Raw genomic sequence first — 24,175 nt, 5'->3', positions numbered from 1 at the left:
TTCTCTCTCAAAATATGTAATTCATCTGCATGATAACTCCCACCTCCATGCCATTCAAGACATTGAAAGTTATTCAGAAACGGGGTTAGGAAATGTTGCCGCATCCACCTTACTTTTCCATTTTGTAACCATCAGAGTTTTTTGTTTGGTCCTCTCAAAGAATTTTTGCGTGGCACTTTTTCTTTTTCTTTTTAGCCTCCAGAACCACCATAAGGTATTACTTCAGAGGATGATGTGTATGAATGTAAATGAAGTGTAGTCTTTTACAGTCTCAGATTGACCGCTCCTGAAACATGTGGTTAATTGAAACCCAACCACCAAAAAACACGGGTATCTACAATTTAGTATTCAAAGTAACTTTACTAGGATTTGAACCTTAGAACGCTTGACTTCAAAATCAGCTGGTTTGTGATGACGAGTTAACCATTAGACCAGTTCAGTGAGCTTTACGTGGTGCTTGGTTCAGCAATACTGAACAACTTAAGACTGTTTCATAAGTGAAGTGAACGATTCTTTACTACTGGAATCAAGACATCTAGACAAGTGCTTAGATATAGCCAGGAATTGTGTTTAAAAGCATTAAGTTTCATTGTCATTGAATAAATAAACATTTTTCAATGAGCATTTTTTTCTTTAATTATTGAACAACACTTATTGTTCTTTTGATTGATTTAGTGATTTATAAAACTAGATAAATAATGTAATTGTCATGAGCTTTAAATAGCAATAAAAAGAAGTAGAAGAAAACCATTCACAGATAGAATATATTTCCAGATAGAAAATACTTGGCAGTCAGATCCTTTTGTGTCTTAGTAAAACAAAAAAAAAAAAAAACAGTGTTTTATAAAATTTAAAAGAAGCAATTCCTTTTGCAATTTTGTAGATGCAATTCCTTCAAGATAGATACAAATATTTTTCAGCAGACCTAAAAAAAAGAAAGAAAGAAAGAAAAGATCAGCAACTAAAGCAACAACAGCTTTAGTAGTCTGATTTAAAGTGAGTGAAGGTGGGTTAATTTTATTATAACAATAAAAAAATCTGAAAGATAAAATCAAGATAATAAAGCTGAAAATGTAGGATAAATTAAAGCACAGCACAATCTTTTTAATCATAAATTTCGTGATTGTGTTTTCAGCATGCAATTAGTAAAGTTATGCGGAATACACTACAGCATCTTAAAATTAAAAAATTATGACAGATTATAATAAAAATGAAAATGCTTTAAAAAAATTATTGTACCAGTTCTTTTAAACAGAAATAAAACAAAACTTTTGAGTAATAGTCAGTTATATTAACAAAAATTTAACAAGATGAGATGTTAACTACTGATTGATTATTTCCATTTTAAGAGTCGAGCAAAACTTGATTATAAAAATAAGTTTTTGTTTCTTAAGATCTGACAGCTTTAGCAGTATGATTTAATTATTAATTACATATGTATTCATAGTTACAGATTGTGCAAAAAAGGACATCAGGATTTTGAAGCTATTTAATTATCTCTTAACTTTGACTTACAGTAAAGAATCTCAAATAAAATGAAAAATTAACTCTTACAGTTTTTTCCTTCAAGTGTTCAATGTGAACATCTCTCATCATGTGGCACACATATCCAACTGATTGCAGCAATCATTCCGTACTTTAACCAGTGTATTTAGAGAAATGGAAACTGCTTCAATCCTGTGCCTCAAATCTGGTAGATCAGTAGGCTGCAGAGCTATATACACAAGATCCTTCATATAATTCCAAAGGGAAAAATCATATGGAGCCCGATCAAGTGACCTTGGAATCCACCACAAACTAGCTGTATCATCAGGTCCATACTGACTGATCCAGTTGTTGAGGAAAAAAGTCTTTCAACCAATTCCATACAGAGTTATGCCAGCAGGTAGGCGCACCATTTTATTGCCAAATGATGGACATGCAATTGAGGAAAAAGTCGTGTATGTTACTTCAGCTAAAATAAATTGTTCATGAACTTGCTGTCTGGGATATTGCACAGAAAATATTTAACTCTGGAAAATCCTTTTCACATTATAAAAGTTATGGGAATTTTCTGACCCATAGTTATGGGCATTATGTACATTAAGGTTTCCACTAAGACGATATATTGACTCATTAATGACAATATGATGAAGAAAGTCTTAATGTTGCAACATTTTAATCACAAAGTCACACACACACAGTGTAGTCGGTCAGCTTCAAAGCCTAAAATAGCTGTAAAAACCCTGTCTTCAACAGATTTGCTAATTATGGCCAGCCTTCCTGATAGACTTACTAGGACTATGAGGACAAATGCACTGACATATTCTACATTTCCTTCAGACATCCTTGGTTGCCCTGTACTTTCCTCTTTACACAGACATCCGATAGTTTTAGACTGATTGTGCCATCAATAAATATTATTGTTAATTAGAAGATCACAGTTAAATCTTACAGAACACACATTGAATTGTAACTAAAGATTCTCATTTCGCATAATTGGTTAACTGACATTTCTCCCGCCACCACCCCATTCGGTCGCCCTAGAGCATATGGCCAAATGTCCATGCCAAAAACGGCTACTGTGCCTCAAAAATACTTTAGCGACCAATAATCTAATAGCTCCTAGTGAGCTTACCTAACAGACAGACATTAAAAAGACAGTAATTTCCTGTCACGCCCCTGTTGTCTGAATGCCAACTGTTTGAAATTTAGAACCGGTGCATTGAGATCACCGTTCCGCTCCGGTACTGACCCGGCTCAAAACCACATGCCAAATACCTTGGTCTCCTTGCCTCTTCGCAATTTCCACATGGCTGCCTGAACTTTCACCACTAAATTGATTGGGAGAACCTTTCCCAATACAGTAGTAGCCTCGTAGGAGGTTGTTTTAAAAATACCAGACTCTGCGCTGGGCACTTCATAAATTTTAAGTAAGTGCTCGATTTCTTTTCAAACTATGCGCCCAAAAGGACGCCGCGTAAGAGGTCATACTTTCGAAGACACCTTGGTACACCATGTACAAATGATGGCCCGACAGTCTGTAATCCTTTTTGAGCAATCCTCCAAAGCTTGTGCATCACAGAGACAGCGTCCGCCGCACGTTGTCTAACAGCGTTGCCTAACGTTGTTGCTAAACAGCAACTTCTCATCGAACTAAACACCTAGATACTTATGAATTCGAACTCGGCCGATTACACAGCCTTTATACTTAATACGGGGGCTACGACTGTATTATAATTTGTCTGCACCCTTGAGAAGTATAAACTTCGTCTTGGGCACAGAAATCCTTAAATTTTGAATGTCCATCCAGTCCTCTGCGGTTGACAAAGTCGCCTGCTCGACTCCTTCCGGGAATTTCAGTCCCAAAAATCCGTCAAATACCAGGTTCCATAGCAAGGGACCGAGAATGGAACCCTCCGGGCTTCCCCTGGTGACGGACTTTGTCACAACTAGGTGTGCATCCTTAAACAGAGCCGTGCAATTCGACAAGTGATCACGTACTACGACCTGCAGGGCTACGAGAACATTACAAGGAAGGAAATGCTGCCTCTATATCAATAAAAATTGCCAAAACATATTTACAGTCGGCGCTTTCCACAACTGCAAGAGCATTTAAGATGCAATCCTCAGAGCCAACCCCTTTCATGAAGCCATAATGGCCTTGATTTAGAAATGAGTTCGTATCGATGTTTTTCCAGAGCTGTTCCACAACCAGCCTTTCAAGCTACTTGCCGGTTACCGGCAAGAGGCTGATGGGTCGATAACTGCTGACCTCACTCAGATCCTTTCCTGATTTAAGTGCACCCTCACCAAAGCCACCTTCTAACAAGTCGGAAAGCAACCCCAGTTTAGGCACCCTGGGAACAGTCTGCCAAGCAAAGCAGCTCTTTTGTGACAGGCAGCAGATGATAGAAAATATCCGGGTCAAGTTGGTCAATCCCCGGTGTCTTTCTCAGTGCCATTCGAGAAACTACGGGTTCCAGAGCACGTACACCAGGGAATGGTGTCTCACTTGCCGTAACGCAGACTTCTGCTTCACCTTCCGGAGCATCTGGAAACAGAGTATCCACGAAAGCCTGGTAAGTCGCCACTGATGTTAAAGTGTGGTCACGACCACCAAACCCGCACACTGGACAGCACGTGCAATGGCTTTGGCCGGTAACATGACTTCGCGAGCTGCCAGGGATTGCACTGCAACTCGCGCATGGAGTCTTGCATGGGATTTAAATTATTTATATGAAATTTATTTCAAATTCTATAATTGCTATCTTTATTCCTTGATGTATTTAATTTTAACAAATCAGTATCATTTGATTATTAGTGTGCCTGATGTAAACTTAAAAGTTCTGATTTCATCTTGGTACCCTAGGTTTAGAACATTAAATGTGTGGTACAGCTGACCCTGTTACATTTAATTGCAGTCTATCTCTGATAAACTGTATGAATGGATTATACACTTCTTAGCAATGTTATCTGTTTGCGTTTAGAGGAACTTTATACCAAAATGATAGTCTGACTTCATGATAGAATCATGCTGCTCTTCATTTCATGTATATTTTACTGTAATCACTTCACAACATGCTCCCAAAATATTTCTGGAAAAAACATTTTTCTGATGTGTTCAGGTTATGTACATTTTCAAATAACTTGAGATTTCTAAGCCATCCAAACAATTTCTGGCACAAAATTTATATCCATAAGATATAAATTTGTTATTTGTTTCAAATATTGAAGTATATAGCATTTAATTCCATGTATAATAACAGTATGATCTGCTGTTTTAGTTGATTTGTGCGGTTATTAAATTGTTTTTTAAATTTTATTTTTATAGATGATGCAGATAGCTGTTCTCTGAGATGTACTTGTTTTCTAAAACATAATGAGTTACTGACTGGTAATCTTAGGGGTCATATGAAAGTATGGGATTTACGTAGTGCCAACAATAAACCTATTTCTACATTCATGCTGTCTGGTGAACAGGTTTGACATATGTTATTATTATTATCTATATCTAGTGGTGTAAGAGTCTGACATTTTTTGTATGTACATTTTACTAATTTATCTTCTTTTTTAAGATAATATAAAACCATGTCTGAGGTTGTAATAAAATAAATTTATTTAAAAAAAGCATTATAAAAATTAAGATTATGTTATTATTTTCTATTGTATGATCTTAATATTGTATAATCATTATTGTATGATCTTATTTTCTATTGTATATTAGTAAAGTAAGGACCATTTTGTCATTAAACAAAATTTAACTCACGAGAAAGGCTTTTACGTACAGTTTTAGTTTACTACATATCTACTTCACTTTTCCATATAATTGCCATTCAGTTCTAAGCACTTTTCGTGATGCTGCACCAGTTTCTTTAACTTCTCTACATAGAAGTTTGCCATCTGGGAACTGAACCAGTTGACAGTGGCAGTATTTGAGTTCCTCGTTGTTTTCAAACTGTTGTCCACCAAGCCACTTTTTCAAATGCAAGAAGAGAAAGTAGTCGCTAGATTCAAAGTCAAGACTATATGTAGGGTGGTCAAAAAGTCCCTAACAAAAATCTTGAATTTTCTTCTTGGTTAAGGCAGCAGTGTGAGGACGCGTGTTGTTATGAAAGAGGATTACACTGGACGACAGTTTCCCGTGTTGTTGATTTTGGATCGTATGTCTCAGTTTGGTGAACGTTTCTCAGTACACATCAGCTGTAATTGTTGATTCACGTTCCATGAAATCAACCAAATGACACCCTTTTTGTCCCAAAAAATGGTAGTCAACATTTTTCAACTCGAATACGAAAAAGGTTCAAGTTTTTGGACGCTTGAATGGCACCACTGCATTGACTGTTGTTTTGATTCTACGTTGGTGTAGGATTTCATGTCTCATCGCCTGTAACAATGAAGAAAAACAAATCATCTCCATCTTGTCAATAGCTCCATCCACTTCATATTCTTTGCTCTTTGTATTGGTCAGTAAGCATTTTTGGTACCTATCTTGCATACAATTTATGATCTGATCTTTTTTGTGACAATTGTCTAGACAGAGGTGTGTCCAACATGTGGAAATTCATCAGCCAGAGCACTAATCATCAGTTGCCAACCGCATTGCAGTTTTTGGTTCACTTGTTCAACGATTTCATTGGCCTGAATACTGGGCCTTCCACTCTGCTATTTATCATGCACATTTGTGCGGCCATTTTTAAAATCTCAACATCATTGTCTAACCTTACCTTCACTCATTACTGTAAGTCATTACACTAGGCCCAACTCCCAATGAATTTCAGAAGCTAAAGATCCTTTTTCGCACAAAAATTGAATCATAGTGCGCACTTCACAGATGGCGGGAGAAACAATTGTCGCAGACTCTACAATCTTCATTCACCGGCAGGCAAACAACTACTCATCAAAATAACTGCAATTGCTTCATAAGTAGTCGATAGATGGCCCTATATTCATGAAACCCACTAATATTTAAATATAAGCTGACGACCCTTGCTTTATTAATATGCCTTGTATCTGCATTTCTGTCTTTTATGATTTGTAGTTCTCATGATAAAGTACAGTGTACACTAAATTAATCGGTCTTATTTTAGCCATAATCCATCGGTTCAGATACCAGACATCAAAAATAATGATTTTGAACTACAGTATTATCCTTTATGTAACTAAAAAGCAGCAAACAATTTGGAGAAAAGATTGAGCTAGCTTTAATTTATCCTGATTACCGGTCAGTTATGCTATTACTTCCATGTTGTTAAGTTTTCTCTCATCAAAAAATAATTAAATCTTTACAGTGTCAGCATCAGCCTGTAATTATTTAAAAGAATAAATTTAGCTTCGATCAAATTTAATAAATGTGAAATATAAATACCTCTACACGATTTATGTATTTGTAATTAAATATACTATACATGATTTATGTTTCATATTTATCTGGGACACATGCAGATACAAAAATCCATGAACTACTACTCTTCAGTTTTAAAATTCAGTAGTTCAGTAAAAATTACATGAACAAATAGTGTTACTCTGAAATTTGGAACTCAACTTATTAATTATTATAAATAACAAATAATATTATATTGATGTCATTTTGTGATATGAACTCCTTAAAATAAGGAGAATCAGTTTATTTTATACAAACTTTCTTTTTTACTTATTTTATACAAATGTTAAATTAACAAAAAGGTATTCTTTCTTGTATATCTTACTTTTTAATCTAGAGTAATGTGATCAAAAGTCCCAGGAGACATCACAATATTGTAGGTGTACTCCAAGACCCATTTGATGCCTTCAATGCTGCATTGTACATTACAGATTTTTTTTTCAAAAAAACAAGTCCAGCCTGTGTTCACAAATCGAGTATTGTTTCATAAATATCTTGAATTCCACACTTGTGTGAATAAACTCTGGTGTATTGATAATAAAAATAATGTCTAATACCTTAATTGCATAAGGTTAAGTACCCTTGAATATTAAGTCTACAACAGAAAATGTTGTAGAATCAGTTTAATATGCATTTTCTTAAACATTTGTTTGGTATCATAAAAATTATCGTAATAACTTTTAGTATTTAAATACCTATCTGTATGTTCTACTTATTGTTAATAAACAGCTTAAACACTTTCACAAACATCTCTTTTATTTGTATATTTTTTCTTTTTGCTTTGATAACAGATACATTACTTAAAATGTATTAAGATTTTTTTTTAAATTTAAAACAATTACCATTCTGAAGAAGCAGAAATCTTTAAAAAAGCACAAAAAATGTAAACAATAAAAAAAGCATTAAGCTTTGTTAAAATTAATTAATTTTAACAAAGTAATGCTCAACATTTTAGTAATCACCATTTCTGCATCATTATTTTTACTATTATTTAAGGTTTAATCATAAATAGATAGATAATTCATGATCATAAAAGGATTTTCAGAATCATTACAAGTTGGATTTTGAATAGCACTAAGCCAAACTATTGAACTGTAACACTTATTTTAGGTGAACCACGAGTACTGGTAGTCAAGGGCTTCAACTGCTTTGGTCAAATTCTGACTAGGTTATTTTTAAAACAATAAGTAGAAGTCATTTTTATATTCTCATTAGAATTAAGTTCTTCATATAACTTTTTGATACTTTTTCGATCCAATCGCACAAAATAATTCCAGTAAGTTGATAGTGGTATCGATTTTGCCCTTGATGAGTGTATTTTATGCTTCACAGTGACCTGGGTTTTCTACCCGGCTTCTTATATTTGTTAATAGATTATAATTATACATTATGTCAAATGCATCTGCGATTGCACCTTTCTTATATGCATGATCTCGTTTAGATCGGTGCCAGTTGTGTTGCTCATCATCCTACACAACGTCATTTGGTTCTTGCTGGTGGTGAAGATGGTGCATTGACTGTATGGGATCTACGACAGAACACATTTCCAGTGACACTGTTGTCAGCACACACACAAGCTGGTATGTCTCTGCAGAAAGTTTTCCCTTAAACTTCCATCAGCAGTTTTTTATTCAATTTTCATGTAATTACTATCGCTTATCTATTATTAGCCTCTTAACTGTTTTTACCTTTGTTCATGTCCCTTATGTAATTTTTAAAAAATAAATAATTGTTTTATTCAAGAATTTTTGGTTTACTTTGTTAACGAATTGTTCAGTTCTGTTTAAGATATATGTATTTGTATTAATGTATAACTGGAGCCATGTGCAGTATAAAATTTTTGAAATCAGGAAAATTAGTTAATAAATATAACTTCTAAATAATGTATGGACATTTAAATTTCTGTAAAACAATGCTAAACAAGTGCGCATTTGTAGGTAGAATGAAACACTTCAAGATTAGAACAATGAATGTCTTAAATTAAGATTTCACATCGCCTCCTAGCAGATATCTAAAACCATTGAACAAATAGAATGATATTTCACCTGAAAATGAATAAAAATATTCAAGAGAAATTAGTTATGAGCGGCTCAGAAACATTTTATTGTTTGCTCACTGTAAGAGATTATAGCAGTGTGAGTGAACGAACATCTTACGTTGGTTAACGTTTAAGGATGACCTGACCCAAGAAACTGGTTGGTCATTCTTCAGTACAGCAGCTTGCTCAAGAAAAAATAAATCTGATTTAAATCATGTAAGGAAGTATAAAAAATACATTATTGAAACGGATTGAGAATAAAATATTAAATAATAAAAAAGAAAAGAAAGTATTTTAATATCTAGTGATAACAGTTGTTTTATAAGGTAGTCAATAATCAGTTGTTTTCTAAGGATTGCTTAAAGAGAGGATTACTAAAGATTACTGATTAAGTACTTTTATGTGGATTTGAATACTAGATCGTGGATACCGGTGTTCTTTGGTGGTTGGATTTCAATTAACCGCACATCTCAGAATCGTCAACCTGAGACTGTACAAGACTGCACTTCACTTACAGTCATATATATCATCCTCATTCATCCTCTGAAGTAATACCTGACAGTGATTCCCAGAGGCTAAACAGGGAAAAAGTAAAAAGTTTCTTCAGATTATTTCCAAAAAAATATTCTCTCATAATCCGTCACGTAAAGTACTGTTTACATAGTTCTTAAAATACTGTTTAAAAAACATTAATTTAAGCTAAAATTATTTGGTTTGAAAATGACTAAATTTATGTGGAATCTCATGAAGAAAATTATTCCTCACAGATATAATTATGATTTCTTCATTATAAATATTCAGTTATAAGTTTTCTTCCACCAGAAAGTTTTTTCAACACTTTTAAAGTATAATATTTTTCTCTCAAAATAGCCAACAGTCTAATAAACCTAGCAATTCTTTTTCTGATCAAAAGCTTTTATATAATTGATACATAACATCGCTATCACAGCTTCTGAAAATTGGTCTGAATTGCTTACAAAAACTCTTGGTGGCTCTCCTCTCCCAGATTTGAAACTACTAACATGTTCCTTTGAAAGAGTATGATATTCTTTCAGTTGCTGACCTGACTAATAAAAATGGTACATTATTATCTTTTTCTTTTATTTTATCAATATACATGGACTAAATATTATAAAATGTTTCTTCGTAAAACTGACACATTTGAAATTTTTTATTTAAAATCTGAAATAAAGATTATAACTTAAAATATGATAATCCATATTTCAATCCATTCATGAAAACCAAAGTGGAAAGCTGATAGGAAACTTAACAATTTACATAATAAGCTTTTCATCTTATTAAATAAATTTAATCTTGTTCAAAACTTACCTGTCATTCATGCATGTGCTTTATTTATATCTGTAAGTATAATATTTTTTTCTAAATGTTCAAGTTCATTAATGATAAATTTTAATTGATATGTAAATTAATGCATCTATTTTAATAGCTTAACTATAATCAATATTTTATTCAGTTAGTAGTTACAAACGATCAGATTTTACTTGTGGCAGTAATGGTGTTAATTATCTGATAATAAAATATTTTATAATGATGAATACATGGATTCAAAAAGCTTTTTAATTTTAAACTGAAAGATTACTTAACTGATTCTTATTTTAAATATTTACTTCTTTTCATCAGCATAATAAATAAAAATATAATGAAAAATAACTCTGAATGTAATTTTTAATAAAACAATTACAGACTATGTAGAGGTAGTAAAGAAAAAATAATTTTCTGAATATGAATGAACCGTTACTTATCGTCTGCTTGATCTTTAATCTTTCTGCTTGAAGATGTGCAGACAGAGTGTTAGTAATCTGTCATTGTTCAAGCTGTAGTGGAAGGATTCCATCCGCATTTTATGAATGATTTTCTTCTTGATGATCCAATTGATTTTTTATCTATTATGTATTATAACTTTTTTTACAATATTTAACATATGTAATATAGAATTGCAGTCTGTTTTTCAACTGATTTCATAAACATTCATCTTAAATTAGAAAAAAAATTACTAATTCAAAAACTTTCTAAAAAATGAATATTGCATATTTTTTTTATGTTAACAGAAATCAACAATAAAAAAAAAATACTGTGTTTGAGCTCATTCATAAATAAGACAATCATAGCTAAAGAAAAAATCGTGTTATAATTACCAACCTTAATGGAAGAGTGATAGCACCACAGTCTTTCATCCAGAAGGCCCCAGGTTTGGTTCTTGGTAAGCATGGCATTTTTTGCATGCTACAAGATTTCAATTTCATATTTCCATGCACAAGTGTTGAGTTATATAGTGAATTAAAAATAAAAATACTCCTAAATTTTGTGTACCTGTTCTTTTATATCTAAGCTTTTGTACTTGCAAGTACACAAAAGCAATTGTGAATGACAAACAAAAGTAAGTTCCATATAAACAAAAAAAAAGGAGAAAGAAATGCATGTATACATAAACATGTACAATCGTAAACATTTTTTTTCATTTGTCCGTATGATTAAAGCCAGTCTTTCAGTATTTTTTTAAAGAATTGTTTGAACTTGCTAATTTTATTTTAATAGGAAGTGCAGTAAAAAGTTTTGGGTGTAAGAATTTTAGAAATTTGTTAAAAAAGTAGTACTGTTTAAAGTAAAAAAGTACTGTTTAAAAGTAGTACTGTTAAAGTTAGACTGTGGTGGTTTAATAAAGATTTAGAAATTTTTTTTATTATAATTATCAGTTGTATATTCTAGAGAATTTTTAAATAGTATCAACATTTCACAGTATTGAATAATTTTTGACAAAACCAGATATATGTTGTGGGGAGAAGTGGAAGATTTAAATGTCAGTGGCAGTATTTATTAGCCCTTTAACAGTTTCTTTTTTTCACAGAAATGCATATTATCTTGCTTAATCTTTTTTTATTTTGCTTTAATGTATGTATATTGACTAATAATGACCTAATATGTAATTTAAAAACAATTTTTTGCATGAAAATTGTATTTTATTACTATTATAAAAAAACTTATTTATCTGAACATGATATTGATGAGATTGTAAATATCCGTACATGTTACTAAGGAAAAATTATAGTTTTTATACAAATTATAAATTTTAATATTTTTGCATGTGAAATATTTTAAAGCAGGGTGCTGCACACAGACCTACGTCACACTCTGTACACTGATATCTTTTGTCACACTTTTTTCATTGAAAGTATACACTACACATCTTCTCGAGGCATCCAGTTTCTTTCCATTAGTTGGTACGTATTGAGGAAAGTGTCGTTCCTGTAACCTTAATGGGTCTTCTGCAACAGATGGCCTTCCTTTTTTTGGTTTCTCAATAAAATTTTTATCAACCATAGCTTTAACTAAAGCCTCTCTAAATTTAGTGATGTTAGTTTTCCTCTACACTTACTATACAACATATTTGCATTCATAATTACACACACATTGAAATACAATGTTGAGTACATACATATTTAGGAGTTTGAATTCCTTCTTGTACCGTACTTTCTGCCACTTATGTTCAAGAGGGTATGTGCCAAGCATCTGGTCCATTTTGTTGACTCCTCGCATGTATATATTATAGTTGTTTATAACTAATGGAACAGTGACATCTTTACCTTTCCTCTTTATTTCATCTGGAGAAACTTCATGAACAGTTGGCAAACACAACACCTCTCTTTTACCACACCATTTTAAAAACATAACTTTTCCAATTTTTCATCCAATGCTATCATTTCACTTTTTTTGGTTTACAAAATGTTTAGGAACACCCTTCTATTTCTTCTAACAGTCCCCACCAGATTTGTGTCCTTATCTTTTAGGGCAATAGTTAGTTCTGGGTTACAATAAAAGTTGTCCAAATACACACAGTATCCTTTGTGAAGTAGATCTGTCATCAAAGTAATCACAGCATTTGTAGTGTGCCCATAATTTTTATTATTATTTCTATTTCATTTCCAGTATATACAAGAAGTTTATAAATACAGCCTGATGAAGATTCAGACAAAATATAAATTTTTATTCCAAATCTAGCGCACTTAATTCTTATAAATTGTACAAAGCTCAATTGACTTTTCCTTAATAAAAGGCTTTCATTTACAGCATCTCTTTGTGGAGTGTAACTAGCTGAAATTTTATTGTTTTCATAATTCAGAACCGGTTTGATTTTATGTAACTTTTTAACTATTTGTTTGGGGTGTAACATTATTAGTAAAATGCAAAGATTGGGATAAAAGTTTCAAATGTCTGTGTGGTAAAACAGCAGGAAATCCTGGAATTGAAAATAGTGGTTCTTTATGTAATATTTATCTGCCTCTGGTTTCCAGATAAGCCCATGCATAATATGTACTGCAATTATAGAAATATTTCAGACCTGTTCGCTGGTTTCCAGCCTTGGAATCCCAAGTGCTGTTTTAAATCTTTATTTGTAATGAAATTTTCTGCATAAATGTTAATAAGATTTGTGATCATGTGTACCAGTTCATCAGTTATAAACAATTAAAATATCATTGGATTGGGAATAACATTTATTCCAGATTGTCCTATGAAATTGGAAGGCCTACAGTAAGAATGTCATTCATGGTAATTTACCCATTCAATATTTGTTACATTAAGTATACCTGAATCGCCTGCACAAACTTCTTGATTACGATCAATAAAATCATCATTATCAGGCTGAGTTAGTAGTAACCCTGTATCATCATAAACAGCATCAAAACTATCACTACCGTCACTATCCTAATCAGATTCCAACTGGTCATTAGATCTACAATGTCAACATGTTTTGATATAGATGCCATTATTAATTGTTATAATAAAAATGGTTTACCACAAACAAATTACATAAAAATATATATAAAGCATATACAAACAAGCAATATTCACACATTTATACAAAATATTTACACAATTATTCACTTATACACTAATATATTTATAGAATTTTGCGATATAATAACAAATGATAGTGCTCACAGTCCATCGTAAGTAAACAGCTCACTATTACAGTCGGGTCAGCTAATTACAATCACAGATACTCATTGTACACTGCTAAAAACTAAAAGCTAGTGCTATCTATCATTGAAGACTACTAATAAAAAAAATGTATATAAAACGATAGTGAATTAAAACCGGATAAAAAGTTGACATCAAAATATTCTGACAAAGGCTCTAATTGTGCACATCAGCTATGTTGAAATATTCCGTCAAATACCGGTAAAGGGGTTAAAGGTGTAGAAGATTTTAAATATATAGGAGCTATTGTGTCTAAGGATAGAACAAGTAAGGCTGATATACGTAGGAGTTTAGCTCAGGCTCATTTGACTGTGAAGAAGTGCAACTCGGTATGGTGTTCTGTTTTGCAAAAGGACGGAAAGATGAAGATGAAGTTGGATATTCAACTCGGTAGTTCAGAATGTATTGCTGTATGGCGCAGAAAAATGGGAGTTGAGGAAGAGTGATAAGGAGGTGGTGGAAATAGATGTTTTGCAAAGAAGTGTGGGAATATCGTGATTACAACATATTCAGAATGAAGAAATTAGAATTTCGGATGGGAAATTTAGAGGGTTCCAGTGATGAGTACTGTTTTGGAGGATATAGAGGTGAGAAGATTGAGATGGAATGAACATGTACGTAGAACACAGCCATACCAGTGTCATCGAAAATTGTTGGAGTGGGTACCTGATGAGAGATGAAGGCATGGACGTCTGCTGAGGGCTTGATGGAATCAATGAGTAGAAGAGGATTGGATATGGATGCTTGGAGTGATAGCGAGACTTGGAAAATGGCATGTGAAAGACTGCAAATAACAAAAAAATTGTAAAAACATCGCCTTTAAAAAAATGTCAGCATTATACTGTTGTGTAGTATGGAAATGAAACAATTACAGGAAATTTTACGGAAGTTATTTATATCTTTATTATATTATTAATAAATGTATGTTTATTTGGCTCCAATGTATTTCTGTGTCTCCTAAATATCAATTACCTTTCTCCTCTTTTATCATGTTACGGATTAAAAAAAAATTGTTACTACAGTGGAATTGAATGAAAGTGTTTACCAGCCTTAAAATTTTAATTAACTTGAGGATTAAATTTTTTCCCTTGTTAATTTTTTTACAGTCGATGTGACTTAGGTATTTTATTTTTATTTTTGATAATGTTTATTGTATATTTCTGTTGTCTGTATGGATAAAAAATTATTTAAAAATATTAAAACAAAATTATATTTTATTTTTATTTGCAGTCAGCGAGTTGCAGTTTCATCCTGATCGGCCTGAACATGTATTTACTTGTTCAGTAAGCGGAGAAGTATGGCACTGGAATACAGCTTCTGTTACTAGATCTTCAGCAATTAGTTCTGGATCCGGTAATGTTGATTTATTTAAAAGTCATTTACGCATTTAACACTGATGAAACTTATGTCCTTTCAAAAGTAGCTTGGTCAGTAACATTTTAAATGAGTTCTTAAGACAAACAGGAGAAAAATAAATTTGTAGCAGAATTTTGTAGAGATAAATCAGGTTGATGGTCCAAATTTGGTTAATTTGGTAATAGAGGCAGGTGTATTAAGTAAAAACTATAGAACAAGGCAAACATTGAAATATATAAAACAGAATTGAGCTGTCATTTTTAAATAATGCCAGAGATTAAAATTACATAGACAAATCATGTGAAAGCATTGACCAAATTTTCAAATTCACAGTTTGTTCAATTGTAAAATCCCAATAATTTTATGCCAGCAATATATGACATGATATTTTGCATCTTTCTGAAAGTAACACGAATTGTATTCATTGTTAATTAATTATATGTAGTATTCATTAAAGACTGTGTGATTAAGTTACCATTCAGTCTTTAAATTCAGTTAAGGCACTGTATAATTTCTAGAAACACCACACTGTTCCATTATTTTCATCATTCTGGGAATTTATGTTACCAGACAGATGAAACTACGCTTCTTCATGTTAAAATAATACCGTGTTGGGATCTAATTCTCCATTCACAATTTTTCATAAAAGCAACATTGATTTAAAGCACTATCTGGTCTGCCTCTCCATTCTTGTATACATATTACATGTTAGAGCTTTAATTTTTTTAAATTACTTAACTGTAAACACGATGAATATTTTAATCCACTCTGATGACATATTTTTGACAAATTTTGTAGGAGTTGAAGATATTCAGCATTGAATGTCAATGATGGCCACTTATGTCTTAATTGTTAGTTTATAATTCCATTCAGAATTAGTTACAGATTCTGTTGTATGCTATTTTACCTACAAAATTTCATTTACAAGTTTGACAGCGTTTAGAATTAAGAAACTCTTCTAAACGATCAATGCATTTTCTTAACGGGTGGATGGTATAGGTGTCAACTACGAGGGTGGTTCAGAAGTTCTCAGTCTAAAAGAAAACAAGATTTTTCAGGAATTTTAAAAATTTTTAACTTAGTCACCTGGCAATTTGATACATATACATCATCTTCCCAACTATTTAATACCCGCAGTATTATGTGATTTGTCTGTGCATAATAAGCAGTTCTCTCTGCTTGACCTAATCAATTGAAGTGAAGTGAATTTTTGTTCATCAAGCCATTTCTTCAGGTTCAGGAAGAGGAAGTAATCACTGGGACAGCAAATCCAGCGATGCGCATGTGGAAGGACTTCAAAATGTAGGTATGGAGTTTTGCAACAACTTGAGACCGGTGTGCGGGCTTATCATCATGGTGAAAGAGCGATTTCTTTTTGGCCAGATGTTGACATTTAGCCGATCGTTAGCTAATAGACGTTCAGTTGATCCAGTAATAAAGCGTAATACTCCTGGGTGATGATCGTGCCTTTTTCCAGGTAGCCTATGTGCAGTACAGTATAACAATCCCAAAAAACCATAGCCGTGACTTCCTACAGATGGAACTGTTTTCACTTTCATTGGTGCACTTTCACCTGCTCCGACCGACTGTTGAACTGCTGTTTAGTCTCTGGCATGTAATGGTGAATCGGTGTTTAATGTACTGTTGTAAAACATTGAAGAAATTCAGCAGAATTGAATTTGAATAAGTCTAAACACTCTCAAGAAGCATTCAGTCAAATGCGTTTTTGTTCGGCTATTAACAGATGTGGCACCCATTGAGAAGAAATCTTTTTCAAACCCAAAAAATCATGTGAAATGTAGTGGACATTGTTTATGCTGTCAGCAAGTTCATTTACTTTAGTTTATAATCATTTAATAGAACATTGTAGATTTTTGTGACAATTTCGTTTCGCAATGCAGTTTTTGGGTGTCCTGAGTGTTCATCATATCAAGTGGAGGTGTAACCGCATTTAAATTCATCAGTCATTTTTACCATTGAAAACAAAGAGGTGAATTCTTTATACTAAAATCTAATTCTTTTTGTATGTTTGTTGGGGTTAAACCTGAAAACAAAGTATTTTATAATAGTTTGAACATGAATTTTATCCATTTTTCAGAAAATTTCAAAACTTATATACTTTACAATTGACATAAACAAGCTACTAAATGTTTGCATCTGAAACTTTGCAACACACCATCTAAAGGCTGATACTTAACAATATCACACTCATTTCATCATACTTGCACAATCTCTCTGTCAAGCTAAAATCTTTCCAAACAATCCTGGTGGAGCAATCCTCTACTGTTTCAGCATATAGCATTCTAGAAAACAAATTTAAATACTGCAGAAATGTTTTACACCACAGATATATAAGGCTGCTGTTACACGAGAATGTATGAAATTATATAGATTAAAAAAGTATCTTGAAACATTCTTCAGTGCATTTTAACCATTTAAGTTAAGTTGTTGTCATCTTGGAATTTTCAAAGGTAAAGCTTTCAAACTTAATCTGTAGATGTTGTATGGTACATGTACATCAGATTTCATTAAAATATCTCAGTACATTCTTAAGTTATAGATTTTTATTGAAAAAACACAAATGGGAAGACAGAGAAAATAAATGCAATAGAGTGTGTAAATTACATTGAAAATGTCAAATGCTCTCTCTTATTGTATATAAGAAATACAGTCTTAATTCATTCATAATTTAACTTGTACAACTAACAAAAACGCATGAAAAATTTAGGTGAAATCAAAGTTAAATAGAGGCAAATTCATTATTATTTATACTATTTTTATCATTAATTTATACCAAATTTTTATTTATTGTTTTACTATTTATTAGTAATTATAAATTACCAGTGTTTTTTTTTTCTTTATATAAGAATACATTATTGTTCATTCACAATATATATTAGATAAAAACCAATGAAATCAGTATTACATACACAGAATTGATTTGACACAAAATATATTTTGAATTCATGTTTTGGCCAAAATGAGCAGGGTTAAATGCAGCCACAACAATGGTAAATATTTTAAATCATTTTACTGAACTACTTACTAATAAGTAAAACTACAAATAAAGATTATATGAATACAGTTAGATAAAAAAATAATTTCTGTTCAGCTATACATTTAAATGATATTTTTTTACTTAATTTTTTTATTATTGATCATTCCTTTTTAAAACTATATTTGGTTTTTGCATTTTGTTTATTTTTAGATCTTTATCTGGAGGTTTCTTAGAAAGAAAGAAAATCTTTTCTAACAATTGTAGCTCCTTGCTCATATTTTAAAAAGTTCACCAAATCTTCTACTTCTGTCTGCTTATTTGTTCTCTACTTATATATCAGCACTGTGAAGTGAATTTAAAATCATTGATTAGTTATAATGTAAGACGTGGATGGTTAGACCCTTTAGGATTAAGAAGTACTTTCTTCTTTATTTTTGTGAAAATGTTTGTCAACCAGTAACGGCTATTTGAATTATCAATTCTAGATATTATATATACAAATAGGTACAAAATTAAAGAAATTGTTAGATTATACAAAGTGATTTTTTAGACCTGTTACCCAATTTTAAATGTAATTTAAGAAAGGGAAATTTAGGTGGAATAAAAAACATATTTGTTACTTACAAAAGAGATTTAATAAAAAGCTATTACTTACATAATTGTTAAAGAATATGCTCAAAATGCCCACCCCTTGCGGTTATACACGCACGGACTCTTTTCAGCATATTAGCAGAAACCTTTTTAAGAGTCGCATTGGAAATATTCGTGATTAAGTCTGTAATATTGACTTTAAGTTCATCAATAGTGTGAGGATTGTTTTTGAAGGCCTCGGACTTAATATAGCCCCACAAAAAGTAGTCGGGAGATGTGAGGTCTGGGACCTTGGAGGCCATAAGTCCTTGCTTATTATTCGATCATCAAAGAACTCTTGCAGAAAATCCACGGTTTCTCGAGACGTGTGGCATGTAGCGCCGTCTTGCTGAAACCAGTAATACTGTTCTTGAGTTCCAGGAGTGAGGCAAATTGGCACACAATATTCCTGTATACTTCATCATTTACTGTCTCTTCAAAGAATATGGGTCCGACTATATGATGACGAGATATCGCACACCAATTTTTTCAGGATGCAAAGATTTGTTTTGTAAAGCGTTAGGATTTTCAACCTCCCAAATTCAACAGTTTTGACTGTTCACATAACCATCGAGATGGATCCAAGCTTCATCACTAAAGAACACTGTGTTTAAAAATTCAATTCCGTTATCGTTTACAAGAGACCTAAACTAACGGGAATATTACAATCGGTTGTTTAAATCTGGAGGCTGAAGCTCTTGGACTAATCATACGCGATACAGATACAATTTCAATTTTTTAGCGGCTTTCTGAACACTCAAATATGACAAACCGATTTGCGTGGAAAGTTTTCATAAACTTTTCCGTGGAGAATTGAACAATCTTGTTTTCACATTCTCTAAAATGTTATCTGTCAAGCGAGTCAGTTGACCACTACGTTTTCTGTCACAAACACTACCTGTCTCTCAAAATCGGTTTGCTAGTCTAGAAACTGACATTTTTTCTGGCAGAGGAACACCAACAAATTTAATTTGAAATGATTCTTTTACACTCGCGTATGATTTCGTAGCAAAATATTGTTCAAGAATGAAAACTCGTTGTTGTATGGTAAAAGACATTCTATTTGTAGCACGAATGGAAACGGCACAAAAGTTTACACAGCTCAAGGAGAATCAACTCGCACTGCTGCATCTATACCGGTTGAGTAGCGCTACCAACTTCATGTCACAAAACAAAATTTCCCTTTCTTAGAAAAAAATCACCAGACATTAACAATTAGGTAACAGGACTGAAAAATCACTGTAGATAAAAATAAAATAAACAAACATATCACTAAATAAATGAGAAATAAGATTTTGCTCACATTTTTATGTTTCTGAAACATGTGTTAATTATTTTGGGTGTTTTGTTATGCATGACACTTTAGTATCGCAATGAGTTGTTCATTTTATTTCAGTCAATGTCAATCTTTTAATGTTTTTAAGTTTTCCTAAATTACCCATTGCTTTATATTGTAACAGATCTTCTTAGATCTATTCTTCTTAATTTTACTTAGATCTATGTTGGGGAACAAATGAATCTCACTAAGTTCAGTTGCATAAAACTTTATTTAACATTATCTTATCGCTATTGAATATTAACCTTTATTAATGGTCAATCACTGCTTATTAACTAAACTGAATTTTTAATAATTAACATAATTAAATGTAACTGAGTTGTATAAATTAAAATCTGTAATTGTTCTGGTTGAATCTATTGATTATGTATCATGTTAACAGTATGAGTTCTGCATCTGAACTGAACTGCCAACTCTCCACATTATTTCAGCAACTTTCCGTAGAGCAAAATAACAATCTCTTTTGACTAAGCACTGCTGTTTTAAAGCAAGTCTGATTTTAAGTTGCATATCCTCAAATGAAAATTTCTTATCAAAACCTCATTCAACTGTTCTGAATTAACGTTTTACTGCCAAGTTCTACTGTGTAAGTTCCTAAGAAGATTCATTCCTCAGATACATATTTACTTTTTTTGATTATTTTTTTTATATCACACAGGAATTTACTTTCAATAACCACTGCTGATTTTCTAACTCATTACTATGTTCTATATCCCTTATGTTCATCTCTGCATTCTGAAGGTAAAGGTAAAACATTCTTTGTGTGTGTATAACTTAAATTGAGTTCAGAATTTTTGATGCGGCTTATGAGATTACAACCAAGTTTGAAAATGTTTTTGAAAACAGCACTTTGATGATTTTACAGAGTGGCATGCTGTAAAAGCAGTGCATCTTTGACACCTGTCTGTTCTGTAATGAAGCCTATTTTATTTTCAACATAAGCAGTTGCTCTGTCTGTCATCATGGACACTAACTTATTTATTTGAAAATGTTCCATTGCTTATTAAACCAAAACTAATCAAAACATTATAAATAGCTTGATCTCTCATCTGGCCTTTTACTACTGTAACTATTAGCAGTTCTTCTCTTGTCAGGAAAAACGTATATATAATTCTGATGAAATCACATATTTGTACTGTCTATTAAGTCATTAGATTCATTAAACTATAGTGACAAATAATTACACTTAGATAAATCTTGCATCTGTGCTAAACTCATGATTTGTGCTCTTCTCATTGCATATTTCATGATTAAGAAATGTCTGTGATAGTTGATAATACGATTTGATTTATGTTTAACCTTACTGAAAAGCACTACTTTCACTTTATAAAAAAAATGTTTTATTGGTTGTGCATATTTGAATGACTTCATTTCATAAGAAGTTTGATTTAGTATCAGCCTTTAGTATGAATTTAAAAGCATTTTTTTTAATTCTGCTCTTTTTGGCTACACAAAAGATTATAAAAAAACAAATTTCTATTATTTCCTGTTTATTGCAGCACTGTCAGATCTGATTTTTTATTTCTCCTCTAATGGACTCATTTTTACTAATTCTTTTTTTTTGTTTTCAATAATTTTACTGGTTTGATGCAGCTTTCCAAGATTCCATACTATTACCAGTCACTTCATTTCAGTATACTCCCTACATCCTACATCCCTAACAATTTGTGTTACATGTTCCAAACGTTGACTGCCTGCACAATTTTTCCCCCCTACCTGTCCCTCCAATATTAAAGCGACTATTCCAGGATGCCTTAATATGTGGCCTATAAGTCTCTCTTCTTTTAACTATTTAACTATATTTTTCCAAGTGCTTCTTTCTTCATCAGTTTACCACAACACCTCTTCATTTGTCACTTTATCCACCCATCTGATTTTTAACATTCTCCTATAGCACCGCACTTCAAAAGTTTCTAATACTTTCTTCTCAGGTACTCTGATCGTGCAAGTTTCACTTCCATATAAAGCTATGCTGCAAACATATACTTTTACTGACAGATTCTTTCAATGAAATGTTAATACACTGAATGCCTACATTAAATGTTAATACACTGAATGCCCACATTATTGACAAAATTGGAATGATAGTGTCAATGAAGAACGCAATCTGCTTATATTATCAATAATAGAGTTCTCTGATGAGGCTAGAGAGCTCTATAGAGTTTTCTCAAATAACTTTCAAGAATTAAAGTTAAAAACTAGGTGTAAATTGATTTTATTTTGTTGCCTTCAGAATGTATAGGAAGTTGCCAAGTGTAATTGATCGGTAGGCCGGAGAAGAAATATTTGATTTAATCGGGGATTAAATTAAATAGCTGAATTAATTTTCTTCTGAGCAGTAACTTTATAAAAATATATTATTGCTGCTTGCATACGAACCTTTGTTTGCTTTTAGTATAGTGAAGCACCTTGGCCCATTTATCAGGAGGAAGGTGAGTGTTTATGTAGTTTTAGAGGAATCATCTCATTATCGATGCATTTATTTCTAGTTGGTGTGTGGAATTTCATTTCTATTAATACTGGAATTTATGTCAGAGATACTCTAAAGCTTTATTATGTTCTCTACAATGCTATTCCTAAATATAACTGTGAGCTACCTTTTTCAGTCTTATAATCAAATGGGAATCCACAGTTGGTTTTCTGGCCATGACCTAAATTTTTAAATTATAAGAAGTTCTCAGAATCCATTCTCGATTATATTAATTCACAAGTTAAATAAACTTTATCTGAATATAATTTAATACTTAAATTCGGTTAAGAATATTGTAAATAAATTCCAAACACCATAAATTAATATATAGTAAGTGAATTCAACTTATTAATTTGTATGCATATGAAACAGTAAATTGTGTTTTTTACATCCAGTACATATCGAGAATTAATACCTTGAAAATTTAAAGGCATGAAGGATAAAATGTTGATAGCCTATACGTAATGAGCCAGTTCATCATGTGTGTGTTATGATTAATATTATAATCAAAACATGGCATGTGAATATCATGTTACAACATTGGATATATCTGAATCTTACAATGTATTGTTTGTTACAGATCTGTCTTTGCTAGCCGAAGAAAATCCTTGGTTGAGTAGTGATGCTGCTAAGCATCGCATGGAAGTATTCTCATTAATGCCTGTAATTAGTCAACCGATAAATAGCCTCGATGTCAATCACACTAGGCTAATTTGTGGTTGTGATAATGAAGCTGTTTATGTCATACGAAATTTGGTTCTTTAAGTTTAAATTAACTTGTTCAGTGAAAGGAAGGAAATTAATTTACAGCGGCATAATTAACTTTATTTTGTTTTGAACAACAGTGATGATTTTCGCAACCCCGATTAGCAATTTAAACATCAATCGCTATGTAGTTGGTGATATTTTGATTACATATTTATGAATTGTTAAAATATGTTGACTTTTGATAGTACCATTATTTCAGTTTATCATTTTTTGATATATTTGATAATTTTCTTATTATGTTTTGTGATGTACTGTAGAATTGATACCTTTTTATTTATTTCTTTTACTTATATCTCTCAGCATTTGTATCTTTGTAAATTTTTATTGTGTAATTTCATAAATAAAACCAATTTTGTACAAATCTAAACTTTGGAAATTTTATGTGATATTTTTATATAGATTTGATTACTACTCAACTAAAAGATTAAACCTGTATCAAAACCGTTTGAGTGGTATTAAATCGCTGTAAAAGCATATGCAAACTCCATACCTCTAGACATATCTCATCCAGATTCTGTGTCCACTACAATACCCAACATTTGATCTGACACTCTACACAGAGATCTGTTTTTCATTATTAGTAATATGATAAAAAATTTCGTTATTTCTCATTTACATAGACTGTGAAATTCAAGGCTTTTCCCCATGACGTTTTACAAGGCAAAAATACAGTAGTTATGTAATCATTCTGGCACATATTTTTTGGTAGCCGAGATGTT

The 24,175-nt window shown here is 31.9% G+C and overlaps 1 protein-coding gene across 1 annotated transcript in view; it reads left to right on the top strand.

Moving 5' to 3' along the window:
* Window positions 1-23,823, top strand: part of Nup43 (nucleoporin 43) — a 38,166-nt gene extending 14,343 nt beyond the window's left edge. Inside the window, exons 5-8 of the mRNA XM_075367673.1 lie at window positions 4,814-4,962; window positions 8,304-8,442; window positions 15,129-15,251; window positions 23,269-23,823. Of these exons, the coding sequence (XP_075223788.1) occupies window positions 4,814-4,962; window positions 8,304-8,442; window positions 15,129-15,251; window positions 23,269-23,453 (596 nt within the window). The 3' untranslated portion in view covers window positions 23,454-23,823. The remainder of the gene's footprint in view (window positions 1-4,813; window positions 4,963-8,303; window positions 8,443-15,128; window positions 15,252-23,268) is intronic.
* The last annotated feature ends 352 nt before the right edge of the window (window positions 23,824-24,175 follow it).

The sequence above is a fragment of the Lycorma delicatula genome, chromosome 5 (genome assembly GCF_047948215.1).
Source record: "Lycorma delicatula isolate Av1 chromosome 5, ASM4794821v1, whole genome shotgun sequence".
Lineage (NCBI taxonomy): Eukaryota > Metazoa > Arthropoda > Insecta > Hemiptera > Fulgoridae > Lycorma > Lycorma delicatula.
The sequence above is the reverse complement of the archived record's forward strand: the minus strand, read 5'-3'. Positions and strand labels throughout refer to the sequence as shown.